Consider the following 15,104-nt stretch of genomic DNA (forward strand, 5'->3'; position numbering starts at 1 on the left):
CAAATCATAATATTTTCATGTATTTTAATCTGTTGATTGTTGACCCAATAAAAATAGTCCTGTGAGTCATTTTTGGTCACAAACCCGGGGTTTGGAGAAGCAGAATTATACACACCTGTCATGCTTCAGTATGAAAGAGAAATTAACCTCTGTTTGTTGTTACTTGCCAAACCAGTTCTGTCATTGGACACAAAAACACTGTCATACTTTTTCACACAGACTAACTCTACAAAGGTGATCTGCAGCTCAGACATGATGCGCTTCACTATCATTATCCTGATCCTCAACGCCATCGGTGCATTTTCACAAACTCCAAGTAAGCTTCAAATTTACTGTTTTTCTCTTTTTAAAATAATTTAGAGATGTCAACATATAATTGATTTTATTAATAATTCAAGCACTTTCCTTTATTTAACAGAAACTACTTCACTGTCAAACAGAAAATGCAGCCTTTCTTAATTAAAGGTTGATATGAAAATATGTATTTTAAGTGTGTATGCTTTTCTTCTGTTTTGGTTTTCAGGTACCCATGAATTTACGTTCTACATGGGGTGCTCTTTCAATGGCACAGCTGAGGTGGGGTTCCAAGTAGACGATGAACAGCTTATGTATGTGGACTTTCACAGACAAAAGGTTGTTGTTACTCTTCCTCAATTTATTGTTTATAATCCAAGTGAATTAATTGCAGCTCACTATGTGTATCGAAATTCTGTAAGAAATAGAAAGTACTGTTTGAGTGTTTTGTATTTTTTAAAAGAATTAGAAAAATTGAAACAGAGCACTATACCACCAGAAGTAGAAGGTAAATAGATCAAGTTTTTTTGTCTTCACTTTAACATTCATGTATAAGTGAAGAAATGAAAAGAAATATTTTCATTCATCATTTAACCTTTGCAGACCCCCCTGACAGCATTCTCTACCCGTCTGAAGAAGTTGAGCTGGGAGTTGAAAACAGTCTCATCTGCTTTGTGAATAATTTCTTCCCTCCCTCCATCAATGTGATTTGGACCAAAAACGGTGACGTGGTGTCTGAGGGGGTGTCACTCAGTCGATATTATCCCAATAATGATCAGACCTTCCGTCAGTTTTCAACGCTGACATTCACACCAAAGCAGGGTGACATGTACAGCTGCACAGTGGAGCACCCTGCCCTGGAGAGGCCCAACACAAGGATCTGGGGTGAATAAGTTCATATTAATTAAAACATAATTACATAGAACAAAAATATAACACTTTTGATCATAAAGCTAACTGTTTTCTCCACAGAAGTCGACCTGGGTCATCCCAGCATTGGTCTGGATATTTACTGCGGAGTGGGTCTGACTGTGGCCTTGTTGGGAGTCGCAACTGGAACCTTTTTAATGGCCAAGGCACACTTTGTACAATAATGGTGTTGAAAGTTCAGACCACTTTCATATTTTGGTATGTGTAATGCAAGATATTTCTGATGGGTTTATATGTAGTTTGGAGTTTACGTAGTATACCCTGCAGAGTTTAGTCTCTATTTGTTCATCTTTATTTCTTGGCAGAATGGTTGGACAATGGTGATAAAACCAATACAAAGGTGGTATGACTGGTTATCCATTGTTATCTATTTTAATGTGATAGATAGCTGATGAAAGAAATATATTTGGTTATGAATCTGACACTGAAGTAAGGATGGGGCAGGACTAGATAAGCCTTTGCATCTTTCTGTCCCTTCTCAAACTGTATTTATGAGTTGATTCATAAGTAGATTTATGTTAAATTTATTGTATTTTGTTACTTTTTCTGTGATTAATGAGCATTGATGGGTGCAAATGTAATTGACCTCTTGCTTTTGTTTTTTTAGTTCTTTTATTTTTACTTCAAAGTTTGAGACAAATAAACAAATAAGAGTTTCTAAGCCTTAACTTGATCCTGAGGGATAATGTTCTTCTACAACTTAGCTTCAGTGAAAGTAGACATGAACAAAAAGAAACCACACAGCATCATGCCTCAAATGTGAAATTCAAACCCTGTACAAATCCATCTCTTGATAAAACAGTTGGATTTTCATAAGTCAGTGTCACGTTTATACTAATGTGGAACTGACTCACCAATATGACAAACACACTGAAACGGCTGATTGACTCAAGTTTGAATTTACACAATTAAAATGCAGAAAATATTCAAACTACATTTGTTTTCTACAAAACATTCACCTATATTTGTGTTTGCATCCTGGTTACAGCTGTGAGGTTTACACAAGATATACACAAAAATAAATTCAACACTTTGGTTTTCCCTCCAGTTTACAATGGGCTGATATGAAGGACATAAACCTTTTTTCATGTACACAATAGACCTATTCCTCTGAAACAAATCTGCTGTTTGCTGAGATATTCTGTCCCTGGTGTGTAGTGCACTGCTCCAAGTTGAACTGTTCATATGTTAATGCTTTGCTAATGGAAATCAAATAAAATGTATATGATTTCATGACATATGTCTGCTGCATTTGTTATTAAAATGTATCTTATTTTACTATGAAATAAAATATACCTATATATTGCTAATATACACTACAAAACATATATTTATATTTATGCATGTTTTGGGATGCTCACTGATGTGTTTGCAACATCCATCAGTCAGAGAATCTAAAGAAAGATTTGCAGTTCATAACTCTTACTCTATGTTATGGAAAAATTGTTGGAAATTAAAGAAGGAAAAACATTTCAATATGCAACTGTTTTTTGTTTGTTTTTTTATCTCATGTTCTTCAAAAATGAAATAATAAATCCATCGTTACATAGATAATTACATGTTCTGAAGAATTTCCCCTTGTTTGACAATAGGATCTGAAATACCAACCCTTTTGACTAGTGTGTAAAGACACACAAGAAAATTTGCATTCATCATAATGGAAGCTGCTGTAGTTCCCACTGAGAGTGTATTCAATGAACATAAATTACAGTAAGTTCCACCTATTTCATGCCACACCTCTCTATTATTTCCTAGTCTTTACTTCCTCATCCTTCTTCATGTTTCAATTTATCTACGGCACTAACTCGCTGCTTCTGCTTTAACAACATGTTCTTCAGCTTCTTTTCACTGGTCTTTTTCTTGTTTCTCTCAAAAACGCGTAAGTAACATTTAGATAGACTTATATACAGTTTATAATTAGAAGAGGTTTTTTTTTTTTTTTCTTCATTGTTGATTTTCCTGTGGTCCATTAAGTGTGTGCCAATTGGTATTCTTTATTTTTTTATTTTACAGATGCTCTCTTTGGTCTCTTTTCGGTCCATTGCCAGTTTACTTTCCCTGATGGCCATGAGGTTGTTTTCCTGGAGCAAGTTTACTTAAACAAGCTGTTAATGGGTCAGTACAACAGCACTACAGGAGTAGTACTGTGTGTGTTGGCTACACAGAAGAAACAAAACCAATTGCCAATTACATCAACAAAAACAAACATTTGCTGGATCGGCAAAAGAAAAATGAAGAAGAATTGAAATCACTCATCCCATTGTTTATTCAGGAGGCGCTGAAATCTTTGAAGTTCAGTGAGTTCACTTGAATTCTTTAAATTAATACAGTACAAGCATATATAATTAGACGGACAAATAAGAGTTATTTCCTAACCAAATTTGTTTTTTAATCGCTTATTTTCTTTTAGTCAAGCCTTACGTCAGGCTGACTTCAGTAAAAGACCCAGGGAGTGAACATCCAGCCATGTTAAGATGCAGCGTCTACAACTTTTATCCCAAACAAATCAGAGTGACATGGCTGAGGAACGAGAAAGAAGTGACATCTGATGTCACATCCACTGAGGAGTTGTCCAATGGGAACTGGCTTTACCAGATACACTCCTACCTAGAGTACACACCCACATTTGGAGAGAAGATCACTTGTATGGTGGAGCACATCAGCCTCATGGAGCCCATACGTAAGAACTGGGGTAAGATAGTGTATCTGTTATTATGAACAAAATCACCTGGTGAAATATAATGCCCAATGCTACAGAAAATAGAAGCTATTTAATGTTGACTAAAATCATTATGTGCGCTGCAAAATATATGGCTCTCAAATACTTAAATTATGATGATCAAGTCAAACCTAATATTGTTCAGTACATTTAAAGTAGTAAAATCTAAATTAAAGTAAAAAGAAAAAAAAGTTGCTGCTTAATGACCTAGTACTATTTTTGTGGCATCTTCCAAATTAATCTTTCTCTAGAGTTAACCTTTCTTAAGTGATTTATTATTATTATTTCATTACTATAATATTATCCTCTGCATTTTGCATGTTTAAGTGAAAATTTGGTGTTTTCCTGGATTTGATTCATTAGTTATGTAGATGTTCATTAAAGCTCAGAGTAAATTCAAAGATCATCAAAATGAGAAAATTGAGGAAAAAATGATGTGATCAGCAAAATTTATCATTAACTGAAGAAAAAAACAAGCATGTTCAACCACTATTATTTGTCAAACTACATGGGTTTAATCTGAGAATCAGTGCTGTAGGAGATGACAGTGTTTCCACATTCACTACAGAGCCTCTGAACGTCCAAATCTGTCTAATGATGATAAAAAGCTGAGAGACTGCATTTTACCTGAATTACTGTATGTACTGACAAGATGAGTGAACCAAGGGTTATTAATAACCAAAGCAAATTAATTTCACAAGTAAAGTTTGCTTTTTAAATATCTGTCACTAATTTAGAAAATATTTCTATCTTAGAAATTAGTTAGATTCCAATAAATAATTCAGATTTTAAACTTTTACTTTATTTTTGAGAAATATAAATATATTCAATAATATCATTATTTGTCACCATTTATTTCCATTCAACTCAATCAAATCTGTCACTGCTGACAAGACAAACACAAAAGGTTATCAATACTTTACAATAAATAAGGAGTTATGAGAATGAATAAATATAATATGCAAATCTAAACTAACAATGAGGATCATTTTGTTTCCAGAACCCTTGTCTGAGTCTGACTGGAATAAGATCTCAGTTGGAACAGCGGGGCTGCTGTTTGGTCTGGGCTTTACAACTGTTGGCCTCATTTACTACATGAAGAACACAAGAGGTGAGAAAACAAACCCTCTCAAAAACATAGAATCAAAGTCAAGATGAATAAGACAGGTTTGTAACTGTATAACATATGTATTTGCATTTCTTCAATTAAGGGTTAACAGGATGCAAATGACATATTTTGTTTTCAATGGAATCTGGAGGTCAAAATTACGCTGTTCTGGTTTTCAAGATCTGTTCAAGAGTGTATGCCCAAATAAATATTGTTAACCTCTAAATCATAAAGTGAGCGCATCACCTACCATATTCTAAATCAGTGAGCTCATGTTATACTTGTAGACAAAGAGCAGAAAGTGGAAATTATTCAAATTAAAACTCTGACATCCATTGTGTCTAATTCAGATGTACTGCACAGATCTGATCTGTTTGTTTGGCTGCTCCTGTGATTTTCTAAGCTAAGGCCTAAATCAGATTCTGGTGTGAATTGGTCTTCGTCATTCATAAAGGTGGTGGTATTACACGTATTAACATGCACTGTGAAATATATTCAACATACAGTAGAAGTTATGTGGTCAAAACCTTACTTGTAAGTACAAAAACAGTCGCAGAAAAAATGATTAGACCACCCTTGTTTTCTTCAATTTTTTGTTCATTTTAATGCCTGGTACAACTAAAGGTACATTTGTTTGAACAAATATAATGATAACAACAAAAATAGCGCATAAGAGTTTAATTTAAGAGTTGATATCTAACCATTTTCCATGTTTTCTTGACAATAACCAAAATCACTTCAGTTCTTACATCAATAGCTATGGCATTGTACTGACAAAAACAGTGCTTTTAGACATTCCATGTTTTCTTTTCTGTCTGTTTTAGTCACATGATACACACAGGAGTTAGTAGTTGATTGCATAACTATTGTTTTTGATGACTTTTGATGGTCTAATAATGATTTTTTTCCAGGACTGTATATATAAGGTTATGATATAACAGTGTTCTGTCAGTGTTTCATTATTGTATATGATGTTTAGATGAAGTTTACCATTGTATTGATGTCTATGTTTCATTTCACTGCTGTAGATGATTTATATGGTCATTTGAAAACATAGTAGGTGGCTATTTCCAAGGCAGAATTGTGACAAATCTGAGTATAATCTCAAAACACACAAATTCTGATGCCACTAAGGACCACATGTGGAAATGGACCTGATCAGAATGGTAAAGATGTGATTCCATGTGACTGGTCCTGCTCATAATGTCATAAAAAGACAGATCTAGGTTACATATGAGCAGAAAGTTCAGATTTTGGTTGTAGGCTGAATGTAACCTGTGAGGTAAACATATGTGGGATGTAATGCCATTTTTCTTTTTCATTTCAGGTCGACTGTTGGTGCCCACAGGTTGAGGCGTCCTGCAATTGAGTTGTCAGCTTATTATTTAATCATATGTTAATCATCCGCGTGTCTGTTGGTTTGTGATGTTTGCTTCAGAACTCAGCCACAAAAAAGAGCTAGAGAGATCCAACTCAGCAGTAAAGTTGACCACGGTGCACTCTGGTCAGTCATAAATAAGGTTAAAAAGTCAAAGTTCAAGGTCACAGGATCAAGTAGTTTAAACAGCCTACTATGCAGGTATAATATGCAACTGTAATAAATTCAACATACTTCTTCATTTAAATGTGTTATGTGTTTCTGTTTATAAGGAGGTCAATATATATTGTGTGTGATATTGTATTACTAATAATATATCTTAATAATATATCTTAAATAAAGGGAAGTTGAGTCACATTTTGGAGGTCTTTAGGGTCTTTGAGTGCAGTCCAGTTTATGTATAATCTCATATATTTAACTTAAACTTGAAAATTTAACTTATGTTTATCATGAACATCAGGTTTAATGAAATGAGATCACACATGAGATGTGTGTATCCAGGGACAAAACACACAACAAATTGTGACAATACATCTGAAACCATCATGTAGACTATCTAACAATCTAGATAATTTTCCACTTGACAAGGTGGCATGGGAGGACAGTGCGCTGGGATTCCCATATATACAGTATGTAAATAGATTCAATAAAAGATACACAACTATCCACAACAAACTGTTCATTGTCATGTTATGCCCTGTATCAACACATGAACCAAGTGTTCAAGACCAGAGTTTAAACAAAACTGTGTGGCTCTTAAAAGGTGTTAATATCAAAAATAAAATATTTAAGTATTAGTAAAAGTTCTGCTCTGTAAAGATTGTAATAATGACCTTTAACATATAGTTTAGAGGATAATTAAAATTTGATACCCCCCCCACACACACACACACACACACACACACACAACACTGTATCAGTTCATTCAGAAGGGTCATTTAATGAAAGTTCATATAAAGCTTCTGAGCAGGACCTGTCACATCCCTATCTACTCTGCTCTCTTTTTCTCCTCTCTCTCCCTTGGCCACACCTCCTCATTCTCTTTTCCCACTCCACTAATCAGCCTAACCCTCTCCACCTGTGTCCGCAGCTGCAGCTCATTAGTTGGGGGCGTATATATACCCTATCCCTGGCTTTGCCTTTTGCCAGATTGTCTCACTTAGTGCGTACTCGCCAGTGTTATTCTCCGAGCCTGTGTCCAGATACTGACCCGTTCTGCCTGCCACCTGGATTCGACCCGGCTTGCCTGCCTGTCCTCATCCCCCGGTGACGACCTGCCTTTGTTTCACCTCACCTCTCCGCCCTGGATGTCGAACCGCCTTCTGCCCATGACCACGTCTTCAGTCTGCGCTCACCTGGTTCAAGAGAGGATTCCCTGGCACCCGACCTACCGCCTGTCTCTGACTCTCCTGCTGCCTGCTCCCTGTCTGTTCATAGCCTGTTTGTGAATAAACTGTTCAAAGCCTTTAGTTGGTGTTTCTGCTTTTGAGTCCTCTGTACTACCCGTGATAGGACCGTTACATAGACAAATATAATGACATTTGGACAGAAAATACAGTAAAATACAAGGACAATCTTTGTAAAATGAACAATACATTATGCATATTCGGGAGAGGTGTTGTTGCAATGTTTCTAAGATGGAGATGAGATGTTAACATTTGAAAGGCTTCCCTTAAGTTTGTGAAAAACATTCATGGAATGAGATCAACAGTTCATCTGCTCTACAAGTTTTAATAATGCAGACGCACAAGAATAATAAACAAATGAAACCGATCGAAAGTACAACTGCAGACCACACAGTAATTCTTACACTAGGCGTGGATTAATTTGGCAGCTATGCTTCTATCAGGCAGCAGTGACTATAGATGTACAGGGGTGTCCTATAAGTCTCCATACATAGGAGACATAATACATTCCATACATTTATGGTTCTAACATGTATTTCTTTATATTTCAGATAACCCAAAGAATGCATTTGAATAAAGAGCAACGAATTGAAATCATCCTGATGGCCGGTTCAGCAAGCAGTCGTATGGTTGCAAGCGCATTTAACAGAGAACATGGAATGAGTATCACACACGACACTGTGGCAAAACTTATTGTCAAGTTCAAAAAAACAGGAAGTGTTTTGGATCAATTTGTTCCCGACAAAATGGCAGTCATATAGAGCATATTATATAGATAAAAATGGTTTATGTCAAGAAACATTTATTTTTCCTATGTATGGAGACTTATGGGACACCCTGTAGTTTACCACCACCAATGTGTCAATGTGAGAGTGAATGAATAATAGATCCAATGTAAGCCCTTGGAGTGCATAAAAGAGAAAAGTATTAAATAAATCTAATCCATTAGTAGTAGTAGTAGTAGTAGTTTACGAACAAAGCTTAGTAAATACAATACAAATTTTAAAAAAGAGGGAAAAAGAGAAATATTCAGGCACTCTAAAGAAAAAACAGACACTGATGTTCCCAAAGGCTCCCAAACTACCAAAGGATAAGATTTTTACCCATTTTTCCCCCTTCTATTATACGTTTAAATGCTGTGGTCAGTCTCTCTCTTCTCCTTATGTTGTCTACTTGACATTTATCTCTTGTTCTCTCACATCTATTTGAACCCACATAACAGAGGAACTTACTTGCATATTTCATTTAGTGTTCTTAAAAAAATGAATGTTTACTTAAAGAGTCTTGTTTGGTCTCTATTTACACTCTCCTCCACTAGGATGCTTGGGCACTTAGCCCTTAAATATTGTCTTATGTACAAGGGCTAACCTATTTTTTTCAGCTGCAACAAAGTTTTATTGTATTTGGCACCAATAAAAATACCAGGTATAACTCTCATCTGTTAGTTTTGATTTCTTGATTTCATTTTAATTCAACTTTTCAATGCATTTTTCCTAAAAGAGCTCAGTCTATAACAGGTTTTTTTTATTATTTTAATCCATATCCAACTACAAGAATTAATGAGTATTTCCGCATATTACTGACAATTGCTGAAGTTTTGTTTTTCCACTGCAAACCAATAATCAAGTGGTCTTGAAATGTTACTGAATTCCTGTGTCACTAAAGATAAAATAATCACTGTAATCACTTGAGTTTTTATCACTGTCTATATTAAATAAGCGATTCCCTCATGTTTGAAGCCACATTTTTAGGACAGGTTCGGCTCTGACCTATTCCTGAATAATAACTAATATTATTGCTCTATATCATTTTGCAACTCATATCATCCTAACACCCCGAAAAAAATAAAAGTTTTGGCTTTTTTTAATATTAGATAATTGCTGTGGAAATTTCCATTCAGAAACAGCATGATGCAACAGTTTTTTTTAGATACTTTTTTTAATGGAATATCATTTACAGTGGACAGCTTTATTTTAAGCAACGAAGTACCACTCTTGTCCCCTACAGAGGACGAAAAATGCATTATTTGATCACAGAAGGATATTTTACTTTATACAAAGTAAAAGCCAATTTGATATCTAAGTTATTAGTGATGGTTAAATTCCCTATATAACATGTAGTGGTCTGCGCATGCGCTCTCTGGAATTATGAGCCGTTTTGGGATCTACTGCGTTTTTATTTTCTTATTAATTAAAAGCCCGAGTTTTATCCTCTTTATCTGCTTCGCCATTTATGTTTACATGCATTACAGAACGAGATAAGAAGAGATGCGAGTAGAACCGAAAGGAGGAGGATGACCTACATAATAGCCTGGATAACAGCACGGTGGATGTTTTGACTGTGGATTTTTTTTTTTTTTTTTTCCCCACTGCCCATCGTTTGTGTAAACACGTCACAGTAGAGCTCGTCCTTGTCTCTGCAGCTCCGTGTGGCGTCAGTCTGAGGTGATGGACTGTGCTGTTCCAGTTACGGAGGTCGTCCCAAAAACCAGCAGCTACACACCGGGGCGTGTTGCGTTACCGAGCGGCGGTAAGACGCAGGAAAGTCCAGATAAGAGGCCGATATAAACAGCCAGAGACCCGGACACAGACAGACAGTCAGACAGACAGCACCCACCACCGGAACACACTGCACTCACAGCACAAAAGACAAACAGCTGGTAAGATTAAAAGATGTTTTGTACATTTGTTCTGCTTAAGACTTTCACGTCCATCTCGGAATAACTAAGAACTTTTTCTGGGAAACCTGCTGCATCCTTTACTAAGTATTTACATTTTATGCAACTTCTACTGCACTGCATATCAGAGGCAAATACTCTACTTTTTTATTCCACTGCATTTGTCTGAAATTCAATTATCCAGCTGTTTTCTGTTTATAATTACAATTTTCCCTCTTATTCTTCTTCAGTGAAAACCACATATCTTTAAATAGGTTTATTTTTTAATGCTTCTTTTATGGGATGGGAATATTCTAATCCCTCCAAATAACTGCAAAATGCACTGATACAAAGCTGAAAACAGGCCTGTTTTTTCTATGCTCATGGAAAGTGACAGTGACACTTGATGTATTGCTGTAGATTAAACTACCAGCAGTGTGTAAAGCACTTGAAATAAAATGAACCGCAAACATCTACAGCGGTAAAATACAACATACATTCAGCAATAATATAAATCCAAAACATCATATATAATAATTAAACACTACAGGGAACATTTTACTGCACAGTATTTTAGGTATATTTTAATTTTAATATCTGCATACTTCTACTTGAGGTTTTGAATGCAGAACGTTTACTTGTAGTGGAGTATTAATACTTTAACTATCTGGATAAGGAAACAGTCTGGGTCTTTCTTCCACTACTATAACCTAACTAGTGGGTTTCTCTAGTTTACTCCTCAACTACAGTAATTCACAACTCCTCTCACCTTGGGACCTACAATGTCCCTCAGTCATTCATTTGTGACCCACTTTTATTAAATTCAAAACAAAAATATATTTTTCAAAATAAGATAGTAGGCAGAAGTGAAAGTTGTTTTTTTTTTTTTTCAACTATATATATGTATATAGATGCATTCAGAACTTGTTAGTCTCACGATAAACTGAGTGAACCTCACAAATAGGTGCTGCAGATTTTTTATGAACATTAAAGCTGTTTTTCTATTGAATTGTTACATTTTTTATGGTTTCATGTTCTCATATGGGAGCTCTTAAGGTTTCAATCAGTTTTTATCATCAATGCATGTAAATCCATGATCATCAGTCTGTGGGACAGAGTTACACAAGTCACTAACTACTAATCACTCACTGTACATAAGAGATTATTATTCTAGTTTTTTGTCAAGTTCAAGATAAGTAGATGCACACTCTATGTTTATTTTTATATTTCTTATGTTTTTTACTCTTCTTATCTGAAATATTTTTGATCCTGGAACTCTTTTCTACTGCTGCTCTTGTACTCTGCTGTTGTAATGCTGCAAGTTCCCCATTGTGGGACAAATAAAGGTTTTCTTATCACCCTACAAATAACAGCTTAACTTATCCTCACTACATGTCTTTCAGATACATGTTGGAAAGAGTCAGAAAGTCAGAAATCACACAGCTTGACTATGCCACCTTGCTTATGTGTTCCTATTATTTTTATTCTTCTTCCCAATCTGCTTCAGTCACTTTATCTATGTCTTCTCAACTGAACTTGGCTCCTTTCTATTTCATTATCTGTTATGTCCTTAGTATTAATCCTGTTTCTTTTATCTTAACTATACTTGACTCGGTTGTAGTCTACTTAACTTCAACTTATTCTGTTTAGTTCAGCTTTAGTTGACTAGGTCTTTACCTATCATTGTTTTCCTCCTCAGTTACATCTGACAACACCAAGCAGAAGCTCCAGGTATCCTGTGCTGCCTGCTCTACTCCCTAGACTGAGATAATGGGTCTCAAATTGTCGGTTTGGGTTGTACAGTTGACAGAGGACAACCCTTCGTCCTCTACTTCGGCTTTCTCTCCACTAGCTGTCTCCACATCCTCTCGCCTGGAAATTATTCTCAGCTCCTCTCCCGTTGCTCCTGGCAACGAACGCTCACAGTGGAGCTCTAGGCACTGCTCCCCTCACTTCCAGCTGTCTGCATGCAAAGAGGAGGCGACACGTTCACCTGTTGAGCAAAGCAGTGATGGGTTGAGGGCAGAAACAGGGGTGAGCAGTGGACTTCACGTCTGGGAAGTGCAATGGAACCCCAACCACAGAGGAAGTCATGCTGTCATTGGCATTTCCACTATGCACTGTCCCCTCCAGGCCTCAGGGTACAACGTTCTGGTAGGTGGAGATTCACAGTCATGGGGCTGGGAACTTAAAACTAATCAGCTCTGGCATGATGGACAGAGTGTTGGACTTTACCCACAGAAGAGGAGGTGTCACTCTGAAGCTCCAGAGGATTTTAGGATACAGTCTTTGCAGTCTGTGGGGACTGCTCTTGCCATTCCAGAGTGTGTCCTGATGGTCCTGGACTCTGACGCAGGGACTCTGGGATTTATTGTGATGGTAGCTTCCTTGGTGTTGCTTTCAAAGACCTCCCATGTGGTATGGAGCTGTTTCCAGCAGTAAGCAGTGTGAGGGGAGGGGCCAGCATACGGCTACGATATCTGATGGTGCTAAACGTGAGTACCAAGTTTTCACACACATCTTCATGGTTAATGTAAACATTGTAGTTTATGCCTGTGAAACACAAACTTAAACCATTCTCTTTGTCTCTTTCTCTTCTTAGTGATCCTCCAGCTCTGATGGCTTTGTGTGGACTTTCTATCCGTCAGTTTTGGGTCAACAGAGGCTAAATCAAACTGACAAACTGCCTCTGCCGCCTTTTCTCCAGCGCCATCTGCTTTCTAGTCTGTAGTGCACTCTCACACATACAGAGATTAATAGGATTTTTTTGTCAGTCAAGAACTTTCAAGGCATCTCCTTTAATGATTGAAAATGAGCCATTTGTGAGAAAATAAACTGTTAGAATTTTCATATTTGTATTTTTCATATTAAATGTTGAGTTTCAAAGCATTCACAGTTAATGTAAAATTTGCTGTACTGATTTATATTTTGTTCTGTGCAATAAAATAAATGACTACCCAGATGTCAAACATTTTTTTCATTCTTCACAAACTTTAGAATAGAGAAGATGGTGCATATCAACGATACAGTCTATTCTGTAGTACTAAGAGTTCATAAGTTTAGTGCTGTGTAAGTCTTCAGCCTCCTTTGGCTTTGTTGTTTTTTTTACAGGTTTGTACATGTATATTTAAGTGGCTTTTTATAATGTAACAATAAATACAAGAAATATGCGAAAGAATATGTGCACAACACAAAAATATCTAAAACACACTAAAATCAGACAAAAAATAAGCAAACACTGCAGAATTCTTTACTATTTTAATGCATATTCTCTGTATAATCCAGTTGTATCTTAATATACATTGAGAAATACAGATATTAAACCTACCTACACCCCCCCCCCCCCCCCCCCCCCCCCCCCCCCCCCCCCCCCAGTGATGGGACTTTTGGCTCTTTGAAGGGAGCCATTCAATAAGGAGCCGTTCACTAAAAAGAGCCGTTCAAAAGACCGGCTCTTTTATGTTTTTTGCATTATTTTGAAACACCAATGTTTTAATGACTAAATAGGCTACATGTGATGATTGACATGACATTTTAAAGGTGTTTAATTGGCGCGGCAGTAAATATTATCGTAAAAAAGAATAGTTAGTTAAAATGTGTGGGCTAAATACATGACATGAGAGGTGACATTAGGCAAATGCTGGAATTTGACAAAAAAACATCACGGTACACTATGTGGACTAGTCTGTAGCCTAAAAATTAAGAAGAAAATAAAACATTTTCTTATGAAATAACATTTTATTCTCCTCAAAACAAGAACAATAAATGTGTGTAAACATACGGAAGAAATTGCACAAAAGACAACAGTGATTAATCACTGCAATTACTTAAATACCTGAACTATAGTGCAATTCTCAGAACAATAACGGTATGTTGGTAAACATACAGAAAAAATGCACAAAAGACAAAAACAATTTATTATTGCAATGACATACCTTAACAACTGCAGTGCATTTTCCCTCAGAACAAGAACAATAAATGTGTGTAAACATACAGAAAGAATTGCACCAAACACAACAGTGATTAATCACTGTTATTAATTTAAAAAAAAAAAAAATATATATATATATATATATATATATTTTTTTTTTTTTTTTTTTTTTTTTTTTTTTAAATGAACGGCTCTTTACAAAGACATGGTTCCCATCGTTCATTTCAAAGAGCCGTTCAAAGATTCGATCCGTTCGTGAACGTCACATCACTTACCCCCCCCCCCCCCCCCCCCCCCCCACACACACACACACACACACACACACACACACACACACTTTTTTTCCCCAAACATAACCTTCATTATCTCGTTAATGAAATCGCGCGATAACTGGTTTAGCTAGTTAGTTAGTTAGTTCGTTAGTTAGCGAGCAGCTAACGTTACCTAAGTATGAGCAACAACAAATGTGGTTTTATTACTTTCCTTTACATTTTTGAGAAAGCTTTAATGACGATACATACAGTATAAAACGTCCAAACCCTTCTGTACGTGAATACAATCAAATAATGTAACCTCGTAGTCTGTATTTTTGATCTGGCTAAATATTGGGTAACCTGCTATTGCTAACATCATTTAACTTATTATGTAAATGTATCACAAATTACGGTTTGCTAGCAAAGTT

The 15,104-nt window shown here is 36.1% G+C and overlaps 3 protein-coding genes across 4 annotated transcripts; all 3 read left to right on the plus strand.

Annotated features, from left to right (window-relative positions):
* The first annotated feature begins 178 nt into the window (after positions 1-178).
* LOC115436130 (H-2 class II histocompatibility antigen, A-U alpha chain-like) lies at positions 179-2,473 on the plus strand. 2 transcript variants are annotated; one of them, XM_030158884.1, is made up of 5 exons: positions 179-316; positions 524-802; positions 898-1,179; positions 1,267-1,396; positions 1,875-2,472. In XM_030158884.1, exons 1-4 carry the CDS (start codon positions 253-255, stop codon positions 1,386-1,388), a joined length of 747 nt encoding a protein of 248 aa, XP_030014744.1. In that variant the 5' UTR covers positions 179-252; the 3' UTR covers positions 1,389-1,396; positions 1,875-2,472. The 2 variants fall into 2 exon arrangements, with proteins under 2 accessions (XP_030014744.1, XP_030014743.1); XM_030158883.1 differs by having other exon boundaries at positions 1,267-2,473.
* A 578-nt stretch (positions 2,474-3,051) lies between these two features.
* LOC115435797 (HLA class II histocompatibility antigen, DR beta 4 chain-like) lies at positions 3,052-7,834 on the plus strand. Its single transcript, XM_030158413.1, is given in 6 exon segments — positions 3,052-3,103; positions 3,238-3,368; positions 3,371-3,521; positions 3,635-3,916; positions 4,944-5,054; positions 6,379-7,834. Coding segments are annotated over 6 exon segments (753 nt in total). The 3' UTR covers positions 6,405-7,834.
* Positions 7,835-9,952: 2,118 nt separating this feature from the next.
* On the plus strand, positions 9,953-13,460 carry LOC115436132 (SPRY domain-containing SOCS box protein 2). The gene is given in 5 exon segments (XM_030158888.1): positions 9,953-10,494; positions 12,191-12,865; positions 12,868-12,997; positions 13,094-13,134; positions 13,137-13,460. Coding segments are annotated over 4 exon segments (861 nt in total). The 5' UTR covers positions 9,953-10,494; positions 12,191-12,261; the 3' UTR covers positions 13,223-13,460.
* The last annotated feature ends 1,644 nt before the right edge of the window (positions 13,461-15,104 follow it).

The sequence above is a fragment of the Sphaeramia orbicularis genome, chromosome 16, assembly GCF_902148855.1.
Source record: "Sphaeramia orbicularis chromosome 16, fSphaOr1.1, whole genome shotgun sequence".
NCBI lineage: Eukaryota > Metazoa > Chordata > Actinopteri > Kurtiformes > Apogonidae > Sphaeramia > Sphaeramia orbicularis.

Bases quoted from the DNA above. Each gene is read 5' to 3' on its own strand.
- LOC115436130 (XM_030158883.1), top strand. From the start codon at position 253: ATGATGCGCTTCACTATCATTATCCTGATCCTCAACGCCATCGGTGCA. The intron at 803-897 runs GTAAATAGATCA...TAACCTTTGCAG, and splicing joins TATACCACCAGAAGTAGAAG to ACCCCCCTGACAGCATTCTC. The intron at 1,180-1,266 runs GTGAATAAGTTC...TTTTCTCCACAG, and splicing joins GCCCAACACAAGGATCTGGG to AAGTCGACCTGGGTCATCCC.